The 18,199-nt window shown below is 37.5% G+C and overlaps 1 protein-coding gene across 1 annotated transcript in view; it reads left to right on the top strand.

Moving 5' to 3' along the window:
- The first annotated feature begins 591 nt into the window (after positions 1-591).
- Positions 592-18,199, top strand: part of prkd3 (protein kinase D3) — a 61,981-nt gene continuing 44,373 nt past the window's right edge. Inside the window, exons 1-2 of the mRNA XM_088354357.1 lie at positions 592-987; positions 3,187-3,763. Of these exons, the coding sequence (XP_088210483.1) occupies positions 3,476-3,763 (288 nt within the window). The 5' untranslated portion in view covers positions 592-987; positions 3,187-3,475. The remainder of the gene's footprint in view (positions 988-3,186; positions 3,764-18,199) is intronic.

Raw genomic sequence — 18,199 nt, 5'->3', positions numbered from 1 at the left:
AAATGGCCTGCAAATCTCATTCGGATGGTTAAATGCTTAAATATGAAAGCACGCATCTGGAAAACGCACAACCAGGATGAAAGCAATAATTTCATTTCAATAAAAGGAAACTGACTGGCAATTTGAAATTATTTAATAAGCATTCATGGACAAAATATAATTACATCTCATGATATTTTGAGCCCATAAGAGAAGGGCCTTGCAAACCCTAATGGCCCACCACTGAATAATAAACACTGTCCCTTTAAATAAAGAGGTCAAATTGAATAAAGAAAACATTTATGTTTAAAAAATGTCAACATATTGCAATTGATCTGCGTATTGACATCACGATATAAATGAACGCCCAAGTGTCATAACGGGCGAATAATTTACCATCCTTATCCAGCTCATAATAAAAACTATATTTAGTCCAAATAATGCATACGTTTCTGACACTTACTTATTGCCCTCTTACTGATACATTCAAACTTCTACAAACATTTTGTCCCAGTTCATTAACCTAACACATTTTTCATTTTGAAACAGACAAACGTAAAATAACGGAAAATATGTGCGCATGCGCAAATCCGTCTGTTCCTCTGGCGCCATTGTTTCATAAGGGTTGTAGTTCAGATTTTGCAGTCCAAAAGTTAAGTGTACTGTAGGAACGCTACATGAAGACTACAACTCCCAGCAAGTATCATTACTTTCCTCTTAAGTGTAGCAGTAGTCCACAGCTGGAAGGATAATAAGATGCGCATGAATTTACTACAGTATTCGAAACAACGATAAGAGGAACATTTATGGAAGTTTTCATTTGTAATGGAAAAGTTTTACGCTGCTTTTTGTTTTGGGACCTGTTTTTTTTAGTTCGGGTTTCCTCGACGAGTTTTAGCCCAGTGCAAGTTAAAAGTGGAGACGCGGCTTTCCGCAGTTGATGGAAATTCAAAGTTTGTTTCGGTCCGCTTGTAATGGCAAGAAATGCGTTCCTGGCTTACTCTGAAGGTAAAGTATAGCTTTTAAAACAAAATCCAGGTATTAGGATTCATCTTTGGAATGGGAAAAAAGATCCACCAAACGAAACGTCCGCTTGGCATGCGCATTCAAGCTTGTGGAACTTATTGAGTTGTTATTTTATGCACCCGGGTTGTTTACGGACAGCATAGAAAGTACAATTCAGGAATTTTGCAAAGCTCAAAACCATATAGCCAACATTTAATGCTTTTAAATGTCGCACATTTGTGATCATAACAACAAATTTACTATGGGTTTCTATTATTCTCAGTCATGCTAAACGGCCCGAAGCTTAAGACATTAATGCGGTCCGCTGATATTACAGTACAGTTGAGATTTGTGACACTTTTTGTTGCAATGTCCCAATACAAAAAAATGTTTTTTGTTGAGATACTTTTATTAAAATATAGTCAAGAAATTGATCTTACGCTGAAATGCTTTGCCACACTCCCACAAACTTTTTGCACCAAGTAGCCTACCGCCTCCAGAAAGTGTCAATTCCAAGATGTATAATTACGGTAATTAGCATGTACTGATAAAACGATAATGCACAATTTGCAATGACATGTTATATTTAACTACAATAAAATAAAATGATCATATTAAATGTAAAAAAGTGCTAAAAATCATCAAAAGTAAAAAAAACAAAACTAAATAAACGTTTGAAAATAATCAGTAGATTAAACCAAAAATTCATTGCACACAATAGATAATTACTGTTGAATTGTACTTTTATGCAAATAAATATTTTCTAATTTTATTTTGGTACAAGTCATGATAAAATGCTAACTTTACACAATGCAGTAGCTATATAAATAAATATACGGTATCCTTACTCTACTTTGTGTATATCCTTGTCCCCGAATATTACAAAAAAACTTTCCAGGTTTTTAAAATTTGTTTAAAATTGCTGAATTAGGTTGTATATATATATATATATATACATATATATTGACACTTTCTGGAATTGACACTTTCTGGAGGCGGTAGGCTACTTGGTGCAAAAAGTTTGTGGGAGTGTGGCAAAGCATTTCAGCGTAAGATCAATTTCTTGACTATATTTTAATAAAAGTATCTCAACAAAAAACATTTTTTTGTATTGGGACATTGCAACAAAAAGTGTCACAAATCTCAACTGTACTGTAATATCAGCGGACCGCATTAATGTCTTAAGCTTCGGGCCGTTTACTTTATTTTTAATCAACGGTTATTAATTAGCGCAGGGATTCAATCTCAATTTACTTGGGGGCCACCCGGGCTAGGATCAGGGTGAGGATTGGCCAAATTGTGTGTTCAACAAATAAAGTTCTGATGAAACATTCTACTGTTCTTTAATATTGTTTTCCTTTTATATTCCCGGGCAAAAAAATATGTAAAAAAAAAACCATTAAGATGTACGGTAGTATTTAAATAAATCAATCAATCAATCAATCAGGTGTACATTAATCCATAATCTGCTTGGGCTGCACTCAAAGGGACAGTGTGTTATTATTTAGTGCCTCCCCATGTCATCCATTAAAAAAAACAGAATATTGATTTTAAAAAATGAGCAATAATACATGAACTATCATACAAATATGCATTTTTTAAAAATACTCGCAGGTCGAGAAATTTCTATTTTTTTTTACATAACATGAGCCTCACTTAGATGGAGATGACATGATTGTCCGCCACAAAATAGAGGAAAATAGCGCTTTATGGTCACTTTCAGTCCTCAAAATTCATATTCTTACTTGTTATTTCTAGCACTTGTTTTCAGTGGTCAAATAATACACACTTTCCCTTTAACTTTCATATTAAGGCAAGGGGCCTCAAACTATCGCTGCAATTGGCCTTGAATTTCAGACCCCTGAAGTAGGGAGTGTCCCTAATTGGAAATTGTTAATTAAGTATAGGTATAGTGTACTCTTGGGCGGGAAAATTATGATTTTATTTACTTTTAATTTTCAAATTTTCTTTTTTTTCTGTCAAGTACTATCTGAGAAAAGGTCTTTAAAAATGAATGATTTAAAATCAACCATCAATATCACAGAAACTTGCTGAGATATAAAAATATGCTTTTCCATTTTATTTGTATGCATACCATATTAAAGCAAAATCTGATAAAGCAATGTTTCACAAATGATCTAACTATTTCCTTGCTTTGTTTGAATTACAAACACCTCCAATGTTTGTGTTTTTGGTTGACAGGCTTCCTGTGGTGTGAGTGGATCAGTGACTTCAGTAAAGTCAAGGAGCATCATGCCAGGATATGAATTTTTTTGCACTGACGTTCTTGAGATTTACTTTATCTTGTCTGAACATCTTTTGTGTGAGCTCAGGCTGCACCGGATTTTGAATGCCAAGGTGACACAGTGTAAAGCCATACAAGTCTGACTCACAAAAGCGTACGACACCAAAAGTATTCCCTGCCATAACTCCTGTCACTGAATGAACTCCCCAATATTCAGCATTACAAGTCACCATTGGAAAAAAGCCAATGTCTGCCTCTTCTCCCACATCCTTACCTCGAGCCGTACTTCAATCTCTCCATCCACATCACCCGACATTGCCACCCACTTTGTCCCCATCCTTGACTGGACCACTCTACACGCGACTATCCAATGGAAACCACAGTGTCCCAAGCCCCACCAGCTCCCGTAGCTCTTTCCACGGGGTGTCTTTCTTGCTGCAAATTGGGTTGACCAGAGAGACTGTGAACCTGGAGGGCAATGACCTGTCACTCTCTGCTGTCAAGGATCTGGTGTGCTCTATAGTAGGCCAAAAGGTAAGAACTTCATATTTACAGTGTTTGTGTAAAAACAATCTCAAACTTTTCGGAAATGCAAATCTCTTCATACACTGCTATTTAAGCAACTATTCTGAAACCAGTTGTGGACCATCATGCTGAATCAGCATGTGTGCTGTCAACTATCCATAATCATTTATTGAGGTGTTCCAAAACAAACATCTGGGCTTTCTGCACTGAAAAAGACAGCAGAAGCACTTGCATACGGGCACACTCAATTGCAGTGGTGGACAGTCCCAGTGACATTGTATTTAAATAAAATGGTCCGCACATTTGCACAAACAATCTAAAGCTGGAGGTTACTGAATAAGAATGACTTTTTTTACTCCACATGTTCGTAATGTCAGGTTGTGAGATGCGGTAAAACAACTGCTGGATGATGTACAGAACAAAGTTGTTTGATTCTCAAGGGGGCCACAATAATGGTTGACGAAACTTTTATACTTGGGGGGCAAGTTATGACAAAAATTAAACTTATAGGTAGTGCAAAAATCCCTATTTTATACCAGTGCTTTGTCATTACCAGATCTGGCAAGTACTGATAGAACCTAAGGCCTTCCTACATCTCTTGAAACTATGAAGAGACTGACTAACAACTGAATGAATGATTATATCAAGAAGTAAATAAAATAATAAATGAATAATCATGAGTTGCCTTAAATAAAAAAGGACTGAATACAATCATGACTGTAGTTTATATGCAGTGATACATTTCAAAATCACAACATTACAACTATGGCAGCTGTTGTATTACACATTTTTTTCTAATTTTAATAATGAAAAATATTGTGTGAGGCATTTTTTTGAAAGGCATATGGCTCGAGTATTGAGACTATGTTTCTGGTAGTTTTTTAGTGCTGCATTTTATGTTCAATGTTACTTATATTTTTTTACTTTGTAATTACAATGTAGATCTGGGGTGTCCAACTCCTTTTTAACTCAGGGGCCACACAATAGAACAAAAATTCTCTCAGGGCCAGACTAATAGATAAGAGAGAAATAAAAAAGAGAAAAAGTAAGAGAAAGAGAGGGAGATAACAGTTGAGAGGGTGGAACAAAAAGAGAGAGAGAGAGAAAAGAGAAAGACAGAGAAAGAAAAGAGGATGCTAGAAACAAAAAAGATAAAAAGAGAAATAGTGAGAGAGGGGGAAAGAAAGGGAGAAAAAGAAAAAATCCAAAGAGAAATAGAGAAAAGAGAAGGGGAGAATGAGAGAAGGGGAAAGAAAGCAAGAGAGAGACAGAGAAGAGAGAGAAAAGGAAAAAAGGAAGAGAGAGCAAAAGAAGGTAAAAAGACACAGAGACAGAAAGAGACAAAGAGGAACAAAGAGAGAGACAGAGAGTGAAAGAAAAGGGGAGGAAAGAGAGGGACTGAGAGTGAGAGAAAAAAAGGAAGGAGAGAGAGAGAGAGAGAAATACAAGTACAGCGTCTTTGTGAGAGGCACCTGGCTTTGGCAACATCAAGTGGACATATTTCAACCTGCAGCTGGTTTTTCTCTTGCGCTACTCTGCGCGTTGTCTCGCGGGCCGGATCCGGGCCGCCTGTTTGACACCCCTAATGTCGACGTATTAATGTAGCTCATAATTGTGCTGTTATTGTTAAACTAACTTTGCGAATAATCAAACACATTACTTTTCAGTCTTTAAGAAGATACAGTAATCCCTCGGTTATCGCGGTTAATGGGGACCAAAACCAACCGCGAAAAGTGAAAATCCGCGAAGTAGCGACGCCCCTTCAAAAATGCTTAAAAAAGAATAATTAAAAAATATATATATTTTATATTATTATCATTTTTTAGACCTGCGAAGCTCTGAACCCGCGAACGTGGAACCACAAAGTAGCAACGCCCCTTCAAAAATGCTTAAAAAAAAACATGTATATATTTTTTAATTTTTTATTTTTTTGTATTTTATTATTATTATTTTTTAGACCCCCGAAGCTCTGAACCCGCAAACGTGGAACCGCGAAGTAGCGAGGTCCCACTGTACAGTAATCCCTCGGTTATCGCGGTTAATAGGGACCAAAACCACCCGCGAAAAGTGAAAATCCGCAAAGTAGCGACGCCCCTTCAAAAATGCTTAAAAAAAAAAAACAAAAAAAAATTATGTTATTATCATTATTTAGACCTGCAAAGCTCTGAACGTGGAACCACGAAGTAGCGACGCCCCTTCAAAAATGCTTAAAAAAAAAATAAAATAAAAAAAAAAATATATATATATATATATATATATATATATATATATATATATATATATATATATATATATATATATATTTTTTTTTCATATTTAATTTTTTATTTTTTTAAACGTTATTATTATTATTTTTTATACCCGCAAAGCTCTGAACCCGCGAACGTGGAACCGCGAAATAGCGAGGTCCCACTGTACAGCATTTTTACATTTTGTTTTATTTGTAGCATTTTATTCTGCCTTCATTGATAGCGTGGCCGCATTGTTGTTTTGACACTAAATTCAGTGGATCAAATACTGCAAAGTGAACACCACTGACCTTTTTCTGCAATATTCATTTAGCACCTAATTTGTATTGAAATGCATCATTAAACAATTTGCTTTAAAATGTTCCTCCCCCGCTGTTGTCACCTGCCAATGTCCTGCTTGAGTCAATTTTTGGAGATTATTCCGCTGATCAGTTTAAATAATGAAAGTGCATCCACGTGTAATATTTTTAACCGCTTGTGCATAATTGTGATTACAGTACACCATTTGTTTATGCAATTATCCTAGCCTGTAGAACAGGAGGGTGATTAAACAGCAAACTTTAATCAACTGTTCTGACCTCAGCATGTTGGAAGCTCAGTGTTGTTATGGTAATTGGTCAGAAACAGCAAAAGTGTAGTACACTCGGGGGAACACTTCAATTTTCCTGCTCATCACAGCAGATTGGATTCACTGTTTGTTATGTACTGAATACTGATTAACAAATACTGTGCAAAGGTTCTGAGGATTTGTGGCCATGCTGCAAAAGTACACTATAGAAAAATGACTGAATGTTAAACAAGCATATAAAAAGGAAATAATTGAGTCCATAAAAAAACAAAAATATTTTGTCTGTTTTAATCCATATCGAAGGTTAAGTTGGTTTAGTATTTTCCATGATCATTGATTCAATCTGATTAGTTGTAGAATATTTACAATAGAGCAGTGTCTGAAACTCGTGACAAAAAGTAACCGGACACCAGACGGCAGACAACTCTGAAAAGTTGCCTGCCCAGCCATAAAGTTGCATGCCCCATTCTACACAACTTAAAACACAATAAGACGACTAATTGCAAAAAAACCCCCAAAAACATTGTCACAAAGTATTAAGGATTGATAATCAGAATGTACAACAGAACAACACTTAAAAATTAATTTTATTGTAAATCTTATTACATCCATTGCATGTATATGACATCGCTGTTTTCAATCTGCCATCAGTATGTACCTGTATTTACTCATCCTTATTCATGCATTGTTTGCGTAGCGTCGTCTGCTACGAGCCACGTGAACCCCTCTTTCCACTATGCTTTTAATGTATGTTTACGTTTTGAAGCGTCATAAATTTTGCTTCTTTTGAATATTTCTTCTGGGGCTGAGGTTTTGGCTCGATTCCTAACCACCTATCCATTTTTCTTGTGTTCTCTGTGCGTCTACTTTGGAAAATGATATGCAAATGGACGACCTTGTAAGGCTCGGGAAAGTCCGGAAGCACAAAGTTATTCGACGCGGGCTTCTGATCGGCTGCCGAGTATGCAAATTGCTAAATAAACCGAAATTCCGAAAATTCCAAACCGAACGTAGATTTTGAAATCGGAGTAAAGCAAACGTTTGATTTGAATTTTTTTTTATTTTTTTTTGTCGGCCACATGTACGGCGACGTTTTGTAAGTTGTACGCCCGATGTAAAAGATGCTTTCCCCGGGCAGACGTTATTTCAAACACTGCAATAGAAATCATTTTACTAAAATAGCCAAATGCCCTAATAGTGTCATGAATGCATTTTCAATGTTATAAATGTACTGCAAACAAAGTAGCCCATTGATAGAACAATTGGCTCATTTTTGATATTTTTGCTTTTGTTTTATGAGTTTGTTTGTTTGGGAAATATATAAAGACAAATGTGTGTGTGTGTGTGTATATATATATATATATATATATATATATATATATATATACTGGACTGTCTCAGAAAATTAGAATATTGTGATAAAGTTCTTTATTTTCTGTAATGCAATTAAAAAAACAAACATGTCATACATTCTGGATTCATTACGCATCAACTGAACTATTTCAAGCCTTTTATTATTTGAATATTGCTGATTTTGGCTTACAGCTGAAAAAAACTCAAAAATCCTATCTCAAAATATTAGAATACTTCCTCAGACCAAGTAAAAAAAATAATTTTATAACAGCAAAACTAAATCAAACATTTGAAAATGTCCATTGATGCACTCAGTACTTGGTTGGGAATCCTTTTGCACGGATTACTGCATCAATCCGGCGTGGCATGGAGGCAATCAGCCTGTGGCATTGCTGAGGTGTTATTGATGCCCAGGATGCTTCGATAGCGGCCTTCAGCTCATTTGCATTTGTAGGTCTGGTGTCTTTCATCTTCTTCTTAACTATACCCCACAAATTCTCGATGGGGTTCAGGTCAGGGGAATTAGCGGGCCAATCAAGGACAGTGATGCCATGGTCAGTGCACCAGTTACTGGTGGTTTTGGCACTGTGGGCAGGTGCCAGATCATGCTGGAAAATGAAATCCTCATCTCCATAGAGCTTTTCAGCAGATGGAAGCATGTAGTGCTCTAAAATCTCTTGGTACACAGTTGCATTTACTCTGGACTTGATGAAACACAGTGGACCAACACCAGCAGCTGACATGGCTCCCCAAACCATTGCTGACTGTGGGAACTTCACACTGGATTTCAAGCAACTTGGATTTTGCTCCTCTCCAGCCTTTCTCCAGACTCTGGCGCCTTGACTTCCAAATGAAATGCAAAACTTGCTTTCGTCTGAAAAGAGGACTTTAGACCACTCTGCAACTGTCCAGTGCTTCTTCTCCATAGCCCAAGTCAGACGCTTCTTCCGTTGTCTTGAGTTCAGAAGTGGCTTGACCATGGGAATACGGCTATTGTAGCCCATTTCCCGGACACGTCTGTGAACTGTGGCTTTTGATACCTGGACTCCAGCTTCAGCCCACTGTCTTTGAAGCTCCCCCAAATTCTGGAAGCGGCTCTTCTTCACAATTTTGTTAAGGCTGCGGTCATCTCTCTTGGTTGTGCAGCGTTTCCGGCCAGATTTTTCCCTTTCAACAGACTTTTTGTGGATATGCTTTGAAACTGCACTCTGTGAACAGCCTGCTCTTTGAGAAATTTCTTTTTGTGTCTTACCCTCCTGATGGAGGGTATCAATGATGGTCCTCTGGACAGCAGTCAGATCAGCAGTCTTCCCCATACTTGTGATTTAGTTTACTGAACCAAGCTGAGTGTTTTTAAGGCTCAGGAAACCCTCGCAAGGTGTTTCGAGTTAATTAGATGATTCAGGTGATTAGTTAAATAGCCTACTTGTATACTTTTTCATGATATTCTAATATTTTGAGATAGGATTTTTGAGTTTTCTTAAGCTGTAGGCCAAATTCAGCAATATTAAAATAATAAAAGGCTTGAAATAGTTCAGTTGATGTGTAATGAATCCAGAATGTATGACATTTTTGTTTTTTTAATTGCATTACAGAAAATAAAGAACTTTATCACAATATTCTAATTTTCTGAGACAGTCCAGTATATATATATATAATTTTTATTTTTTTCAAACTTTTTTTCCCCCATAACATGTGCCTTACCTAAACCGAGCTTACATCATTGTCGGCCATCCTGCTGCTACTCATACCTAAAAATCAAGAACCTGGCGACAAAAAAAAAAAAGTGAAGAAAAATTGTGAGCTTCGGTGACTTTTAGTCTCTCTAGTTTGTATTCTTCCTTGTGCTGTTTAGCACTCTTCCTTGGTTGCACTTCACCAGGGATCTCCAACCTTTTTCAAGCTCTTAGCTAAATTTAGTTCCTAATTAGCACAAAGGGCACCCAGTTTGGTATGCATTTCTGAAATAACAACTTGTCATGTTATCACTTTGTTAATTATTTTAATTAATTATTACGGTTAATTATTGGAAGTAGGGTTAAATAGACTATGTCAACCACTAAAAAACATTTGAAAACTATATGACAATGACCCGGCAGCACGGCGGCGCAGTGGTTAGCGCTTGTGCGGCACAGTTCATGTCATGGGAACCTGTCGTGGGTTCAAATCCAGCTCCAGACTTCCTGTGCGGAGTTTGTATGTTCTCCCCGTGCTTGCGTGGGTTTCCTCCGGGCACTCCGGTTTCCTCCCACATTCCAAAAACATGCATTTCAGGTGAATTGGCCGGTCCAAATTGTCCCTAGGTGTGAATGAGCGAATGAGTTGTCTGTCCCTGTGTGCCCTGCGTTTGGCTGGCAACCAGTTCAGGGTGTCCCTTGCCCATTGCCCGGAGATGGCTGGGATGGGCTCCAGCCCCCCCCGCGACCCTAATGAGGATAAGCGGTACGGCTGATGAGATGAGATGAGATGACAATGACCCATCTCTGGTGAGCTATTTCCAGAACATGTCCGGCGGCACCTCAACTGTTTCCAGGGGGCCTGCAGGCACCACATTGGAGACCCCTTCACTATACAATACAGTGACATCTAGCAGTCAAATAATACATACTGTCCCAAAATGCAAAATTGTACTATTGGAGAGATGGCAAATAGTTTTTGCTCATTTAAAAATCAGAAGTCGTTTTTCTACAATTGGAAAATAATGGACATTTTTATATTTGACTAGAAAGACAAGCAAAATCTGCATAAAACAGGACAAATAATTAACTCTATACAAACACACTTTTCTATCAATCAGGTAAGATCCATTTTGTGATATTTTTCCTTTTTTTGGTGGTACATATTTGCAGTATCTTAGTACATAAAAAGAGACTGAAGTTGAGGATACAGTTAATCATTTGACATTGCAATTATGTGGACATCATTACAACGGAACATATCCATAACTTTCAACAAAATTACTGTGCAATTCTTCTATTAAACCTCGCTAAATACAGTGTACTGCACCAGCTGTTTCATGAAACCAGCCATATGGCTTCAATCTCTGTGGAAATCATGACTGCAGGCCCTTTGTACTCCACTCCATCCTTGCCTTGCTACTTGCAAGAAATGCACAGCCAATGGAGACACACACACACACACACACACAGGGTTGCTTGATATCCTTAAAAATACTTGAATTTTATTGTTGTGTTTTTAAGGTTTGAAAAGTGCTTGAATTTTGGGTGAAGTGCTTGTAAAAGCATGAATTCGTTGCACTGTTTCTAGGCAGTTTGACTCAGTGAATGATAACATTGGTTAGGATTTATCACATTTCCCTGTCAGCACTCAGTGACTTTGATTGATTAACAGGGCTATGGATTGATTCACACTGGATTTATTTTAATGGTACTCGAGAAATGGGAACATTGACTTTGAAGGTTTTTAAATAGTGTTTTAATTTGGCCATGAAAAATGTGTACGAACTCTGATATAACAGATGTGGTGTGTTGAACTCTGTCAAGCCTTTTTCACCTGTGAATCGCTGACTATATTGTAGGCCATCAGCTGAACCTCTTGTGTCTGTCATCAGTAAAATGACAGTTAAGCATTTGAGATGTAATGTGGTAATAATACCCTCGCACCCACCCTTTGCGCTGCCCTTTCCTCTGCTGATGAAAAATGGTTCTGCTTCAACAAGTAGGTCAACACCCAGTCATGTAACAAATATGGGTTTTTATCCAATGTGTCCATGGGTATACATGGGTATAACGACGCCATTCACTGGTGAGAAAATGCTGTGCTAGAATTTAGGAATATTCAGAGTATTTTGTGTTGATGTACGGTAAACCCTTGCAATAGTGTCGCTAATTTTTTGCTACAGGTTTAAGCCAATGTGTCATTCAATGTTACAAGTTTTTTTTGTTTACATTCTCTTGCTCTTGTGAAAGGTATTTTCAATAGCAGAACTGAAACAGATACATTGCATTTAGTTTGTTGAGACTCTAGTTAAGAGTAACTTAATACTACTTAGTTCAATCTCAGTGGGATTCCTTTCTACCTCAACAACATGGTAACCGCATTGCTAAAATATATTTACTAACATCCCATATTTACAAATGGGACTTTATTTGACAGGATTTTGTTTGATTAGTGTTAGGAGCATGTGGATCCCCACTAATCCATTTAACAATATGTGCTATATTTTTTGAGGCATAATGCTGGAGTGATGGGATTTGCATTACTATTTAAGTTTAGAAAAACAATTATTTCAGCCGCAATGGTTTTGCCCTTGTATGGTCATTCAGTGTATCAAAATGTACCTTAAGTCACTATCATTTTTACCCAAAATTTAAGTTATGTTGTTTCACTTTCTTTCAGTCCAAATTTTGGGCTCCTTGAATGGAGTAAGATAAAAATCTATCACTTACGCTTGTTAAGAATTTCCTGTCAAGTGTCCCCCAGATCCTTATGTGGATTATTTGGTTTACACAGTATGGGTATTCCAATTCCTTGAGTTGTGATGTAAAGTTTTGTAAGGACTGAGAGGCGTCATTATTGGTAGCTTTGCGATTTTCTCATCTTAACATGTATGTTAAACCACCTCTGCTTTTGTTTTAAGAATGGGTTTTTTTCCATTAAAAAATACATTCAACTCACCAGTCCTTGTGTCCCTCTTACTGAAATCGAATTTACAGTGTCTACCTTATTCACCTAGTTCCCTCATGAGTCTTTGTCCAAGTATGATGATTTATGAACTTCTCTTGTATCAACTTGAACTACCGGTATTTGTGTGTTTGTGTGTGTGCATCAAATTGAAATTGATTTACAGACTTGAGCAGTGTGGGAACTCCTGCTGTTTCATCTTAAATAATAAAACCTTATAATCTAACCTTATCTGAATCTACCTGTGTGGTTGCATGACAAACAATTTATACTGTAAATCAACATTTTCCACTTCAAAGTCCCAGGAATGAAATAGTTGGAACAAGATAGAATTCTGTTGATATGAAAAGTGGAATGGTATAGCAAGTTTAGAGGGAAATAGTTTTGGCATAGGTGATGGAAGGAACAAAATAGGCCTCTACTTGAAATTTGAATTTCATAACCGTGACTTTAATTTAGAATCCCCCCGGTCGCAGGTCTCCTCACAGACTGTCTGTCCTGTGGTTACTAGTGCTTGGTCAAGGCTTGAATAGCTGTCTTTAATTTGCGTGACAAAAGGACTTTTTCCATGGACTTAAAATATTAGAATGCTAGAAATGTCAAGAATAATTGTAGTAACACACGCCAAGCTCCTATTTTTTCTGTTTTATGATGCATTTGTCGCTTAGATAAATTTGTTCTTTGATAAACTCAAAAGATATATATTTTAGTCCAAAATTAAAAAAAACCTGTGTGATATTCATTGGGAATCGTGTTGGCACATTCCTTTAAAAAAGTAATTGGTTATAATTATTCACTACGTCATCCAAAAAGTACTTAGAAACTGAATTATTCTGTAGTAAAAGTTACAAGTTCCCAGGTTACTATTTGTCACTTTAAAGGAAGTTGTGTATTAAACAATTTTACTTTTTCGAAGCAAATACGAAACATTGCGGTGATGTCTTTGAACTGAGTTTACTTGAAGATACGGGAATTCTGACTATTTTTAGAGAACAGGTTTTTTTTTGACTCTGCTTACTTAAAAGAGCCGACTCTTTTGGGTCTCAAACACCTCTCTAGGTTGTTTCCGTTGCTTTAATCCCTACAGTACCAATTATTATGTAACATGCATGAAATAACTTAAAAGGGAGGGGAAAAAAGGCAAAAATGGGAAAACATAAAAAAAAGAAAGATACGATAACAAGAGGAAAAAGAGATAAAATGAAAAATAATCATCTTTCCAATTTTATACAAACATATTAACACTAAAAACACAGAAAATATAATTAATATATTTGTAAATCTACAGAAAAATAAAAAACAATTTGTACCTGTTTTATGCACAACAAATTTGAAATAAACACAGAATCCCCCCCAAAATACATATTGACCAATCATAAGAGAAAAAAGGTGTCTCGGAGGGAACCAGTTGTTGATTAGTGGGGAGCAGGCTCCCTTCAGTCACTTCCAATAGCCGGCTCATTGAGACGTTTCGTTCGCGAACGACACGAGACGGTTGGTGCGGCACTGCTGCTGTCAAATATAGGTCTCACATTTTTTTACAAATCAGCCCTCATTTGCCTTTTCTTTTGACACATTAGTAAATACTATAATCGTAATCGCTATCCAACTTTAAAGAAGTTGCTATTTTAAATGTTGACATGATCCGAAAAGACGTAGTCAAGTCAACTCAAAACAGCGTCAGGTGTGCTGGAACACGCCGCCCTTACTGTTCACCAGCCAGAGTAACGCACCTCTTTCGAACATCAGTAATAGTAATGGCGGAAAAAATTGTTGGTTGATAACCCGGTTATTGAAAATATAACACCATTACGTAACGTCATTCATAACAGCGGTATTTAAGTCAAGTCAAGTCATTTTTATTTGTATAGCCCTTAATCACAAATAGTCTCAAAGGGCTTCACAAGTTATTACATATAAGAAGTTTAGGTTATTCGTATGCTATAGAATAGAAGTGAGTTCTAAGCTTAGATTTAAACATTTTCACTGAGGTTGCAGATCGGATCTCAGGGGGAAGAGCATTCCACAACACCGGTGCCCGGATGGAGAACGCTCTCAAACCAGCGGAACACTTCTTGGCTCTTGGGATCACCAGGAGACTGGCGCTCTCGGAACGAAGGCTTCGGGCCGGGACATAGGGGGAAATCAGATCTGAAAGTTATGAGGGGGAAAGTCCATGTATGATTTTGTTTAGTAATAGGAGAACCCTAAAACTACATCTTAGGCTAACAGGGAGCCAATGCAGGTTAGCCAAAATTGGGGTGATGTGATGGTACTTTTTTTGTCCTAGTTAAAAGCCTCGCTGCAGCATTTTGTACCAGCTGAAGACTCTTGAGTCTGGTCATCGGAAGACCGGAAAGTAGTGCATTACAGTAATCGAGACGGGAGGTAACAAACGCGTGAATTATGATTTCCGCATCCGACTGAGAAAGTATAGGACGAATTTTAGCAATGTTACGGAGATGGAAGAAAGCGGTTCTAGTAATTTTCTTCACATGTGTTTGAAAGGACAGATCGGGGTAAAAAATGACACCTACATTTTTAAGTGAGTCGCTCTGTGTGATGTGGCAATTGTCGATGTTCACAGCGGTTTTAGAGAATAAGTCACGGGACTTAGATGGACCAATAACTAACATTTCAGTCTTTTCAGAGTTAAGACGCAGGAAATTGAGTGACATCCACTCTTTTATCTCAGTGAGGCAGGCCTCCAAATTTCCACAGTTTAGTGTGGCAGATTCCTCCATCGGGAGATAGAGTCTAGTGTCATCTGCGTAGCAATGGAATTTATGAATTTACTACACTGATTGGGAACATTGGGCAAAATTTCCAAAAATGCTCATGCCTTTCCATACTTTATGTGTACATCCTTCGTACGCTGCCAGACATTTCATGGAAAGCATTTTCAGCACCCTCACTTAAAACAAACAACATGTTATTTTTGAGTCAATATAGGCAGTGTGGGTATATTTTTCGTCAACATTATGGTGTCAGCTCGTTTACCAACAGAGATGACTTTTATCGTGTGTTCTTAACACCGAGACCTTTCAAAGCAGTCGAGTTGCCTGACTTGATATCACAATTGAGACTGCTGAAGAAACAAAGGTTTTCCATGTGTGACTCAGGGGCCTTCTTGCACAAGGAATCTATCAATTTCCCTGCTCTTGGAGTAATTTGTGGAAAAGGGAGAGAGGGGGTAAAAAAAAAGAAAAAACATCTCTGATGTTAAGTGAGCTAAGTAATTTTTACCATCTGCAGTGCACATTTCTGCTGCCTCATTCTTTTTAAAATGTATAGTGGCATTAAACAAGTCTCTGTCACAAGAGTCAATGATTGTCAGGGTGTAGAAAGATGGTGATCTCCAAGGACAATGTGAAAAAAGATAGTACAAAGCAGTTGGCAGGTTTAGCTTGGGGCACAATTGCCTGCCATTCATTCCATGACAAACCATCTCTACACTTTAACCAAGGTTGTTTTGCTTTGTAAGGCCCTTCACCAAAGCAGAGACGATGGATAATCCCACATCAATCCAATTACTTGTTAATTCCGGGCAAACAGGTTGTGGTCGTTAATTAATTAAAACAGTATTCAATTGAAACATCTATTAATCAAGTCCATGCTTTATCCTTGTGAAGTCCATCACCTGCAGTTATCCACCATTATTTCTAAGGCCCACCAACAACTGACAATTATGAATTTGTGGTTTATTACCATCACCTTAACAGAGTAACTCACACTAATGTTGTCATTTGTAACTCAATTGTTTGGTCTTTGGATTGATCAAAATTAAAATAGGTATACACTGGTTTTTAATTCATCTGTCAATAATGGAATGCATTAAATGTGCCATACATTTTTGATTAACATAAGGACAGGTAATTTGCATTTCTGTGCCTATGTGTCTGGTTTCCCCTAACCACTAGGGTAGTTAGAGCGCCATTTCCTGTGGTGTATATTGGGCAAGTACAGCCTGGTGACGCCCATCCTTCTCTTGGCCAACAAAGGCTTCCACCCGGTCTTGAACCAGGGACCTTTTGCGTGTTAGATAAATGTGCTAACCAAAATTTTTTTGTCTGTGTGCAAATTGGCATGAACTAAAGATCTGAGAAATGTGTTGCTTGTTATTTTGCATTTTGATCCTATTTACAAGTACTGGCATTAAATAACTTACAAAGCAATTTCTTTTGTAATGGAGGTGTAAAAAAATGAGTCAACTGTGTGTTAATATTGACAGTTGTAGTTGAAATTTAAACTCAACATTCAGAAATCCTACTATAGATGTGTACTATTGGACGACTTTGACTTTGATAAAAGTTTTAGTTGAAAAAGATGTGAGAACCCTTTACTAAAACCTTTGTAATAATGACAGGTAGCTTACACTCATGCTTAAAGGTTACCTGACAATTTATATTCTGTAGCTAAACAATAGAGATATTTGAAAGGATGACAAAAGCTGCATAAACATTTACCTTTTGTCTTTGATAATTCCAACACACCCGCATTAAACTGCTATGTCAGGTCTTGATCAATGTCGTAGGAGCAGGTTGTGGACTGTCTTTTTTTGTTTTCACATCAGTGTTTGCCTTTCCTGTCTTTCATGATCGGTCAAACTGATTAGGAGGTGGCAGCGGAAGGGCAATTAATGTTGAAGCAACAATACTATGAGAAAACAAATGTTGCGTGTTCTGTAGTGTTTTTAGTTACTGATCTGGGGATGGATATATTTGGTACTGGGTTCAAGAGAAAGATGGGGAAAATATCAGGGTGTGCTGATGAGGAAATTCCAGCTAAACAACATGAGACTTGTTGATCCTGATTTTTTGCAATATTTCTGATCTTATTTTTGTAATATTCATATTCCATTCCTAGAAGTAGACTTTTTCTAAGAATCTATAATAATGTTTATTAGCTTATAACACAAACCATTTCCCTTCACTTATCATTTTTTTGCAAATATTGAATAATTGTTTTAACTACACATAAAATACATTTGCACATTAGGGCAGATTGATCGGTGAAAAATATATTTCCAGACTTTAAGGACCACCCAAAAAACAAAAAAATTGCCAGAAATTCCAAAGAGACCTCTAAAATCTGATGCGCCTTATACATGTGTCACGGTTGCCCATTGCCCCCAATTGGCCCCGCCTGTTTTGCGCCAGCTGCGGCTCTTTGCCCGATGGGCTTCCTTCCTATTTAAGCTCAGTGCTCTCACTCACCCTTTGTCAGTCCGTCAACCAACCTCTGCACCCACAAGACATGTGTTTTGACCCTCTCCGCTATCCTGCATGTGTATTCTGTCCGGTATTGATCCCGTCTATCTCGACTTGTTTGATATCTGACTCCAGTCTCCGGTGTTTGATATCAATCACGTCTGTCTCGTCCTGTCTGATACCTTGCTACAACCTCCAGTATCGGGTATTGTTCCCGTCTATCTCGTCCTGTTTGATATTGGACTCCAGTCTCCTGTGTCTGGTATCGATCCCGTCTGTCTTGCCCTGTCTGATACCTTACTACAATCTCCAGTATCGGGTATGGTCCCCATCTATCTCGTTCTGTTTGATATCGAACTCCAGACTCCAGTGTCTGGTATCGATCCCATCTGTCTCGTCCTGCCCGATATCTGTCTCCAGT

This window comes from Urocampus carinirostris, chromosome 15 (assembly GCF_059441175.1).
Source record: "Urocampus carinirostris isolate Australia breed hairy pipefish chromosome 15, RoL_Ucar_1.0, whole genome shotgun sequence".
NCBI classification, from domain to species: domain Eukaryota; kingdom Metazoa; phylum Chordata; class Actinopteri; order Syngnathiformes; family Syngnathidae; genus Urocampus; species Urocampus carinirostris.
The sequence above is the reverse complement of the archived record's forward strand: the minus strand, read 5'-3'. Positions and strand labels throughout refer to the sequence as shown.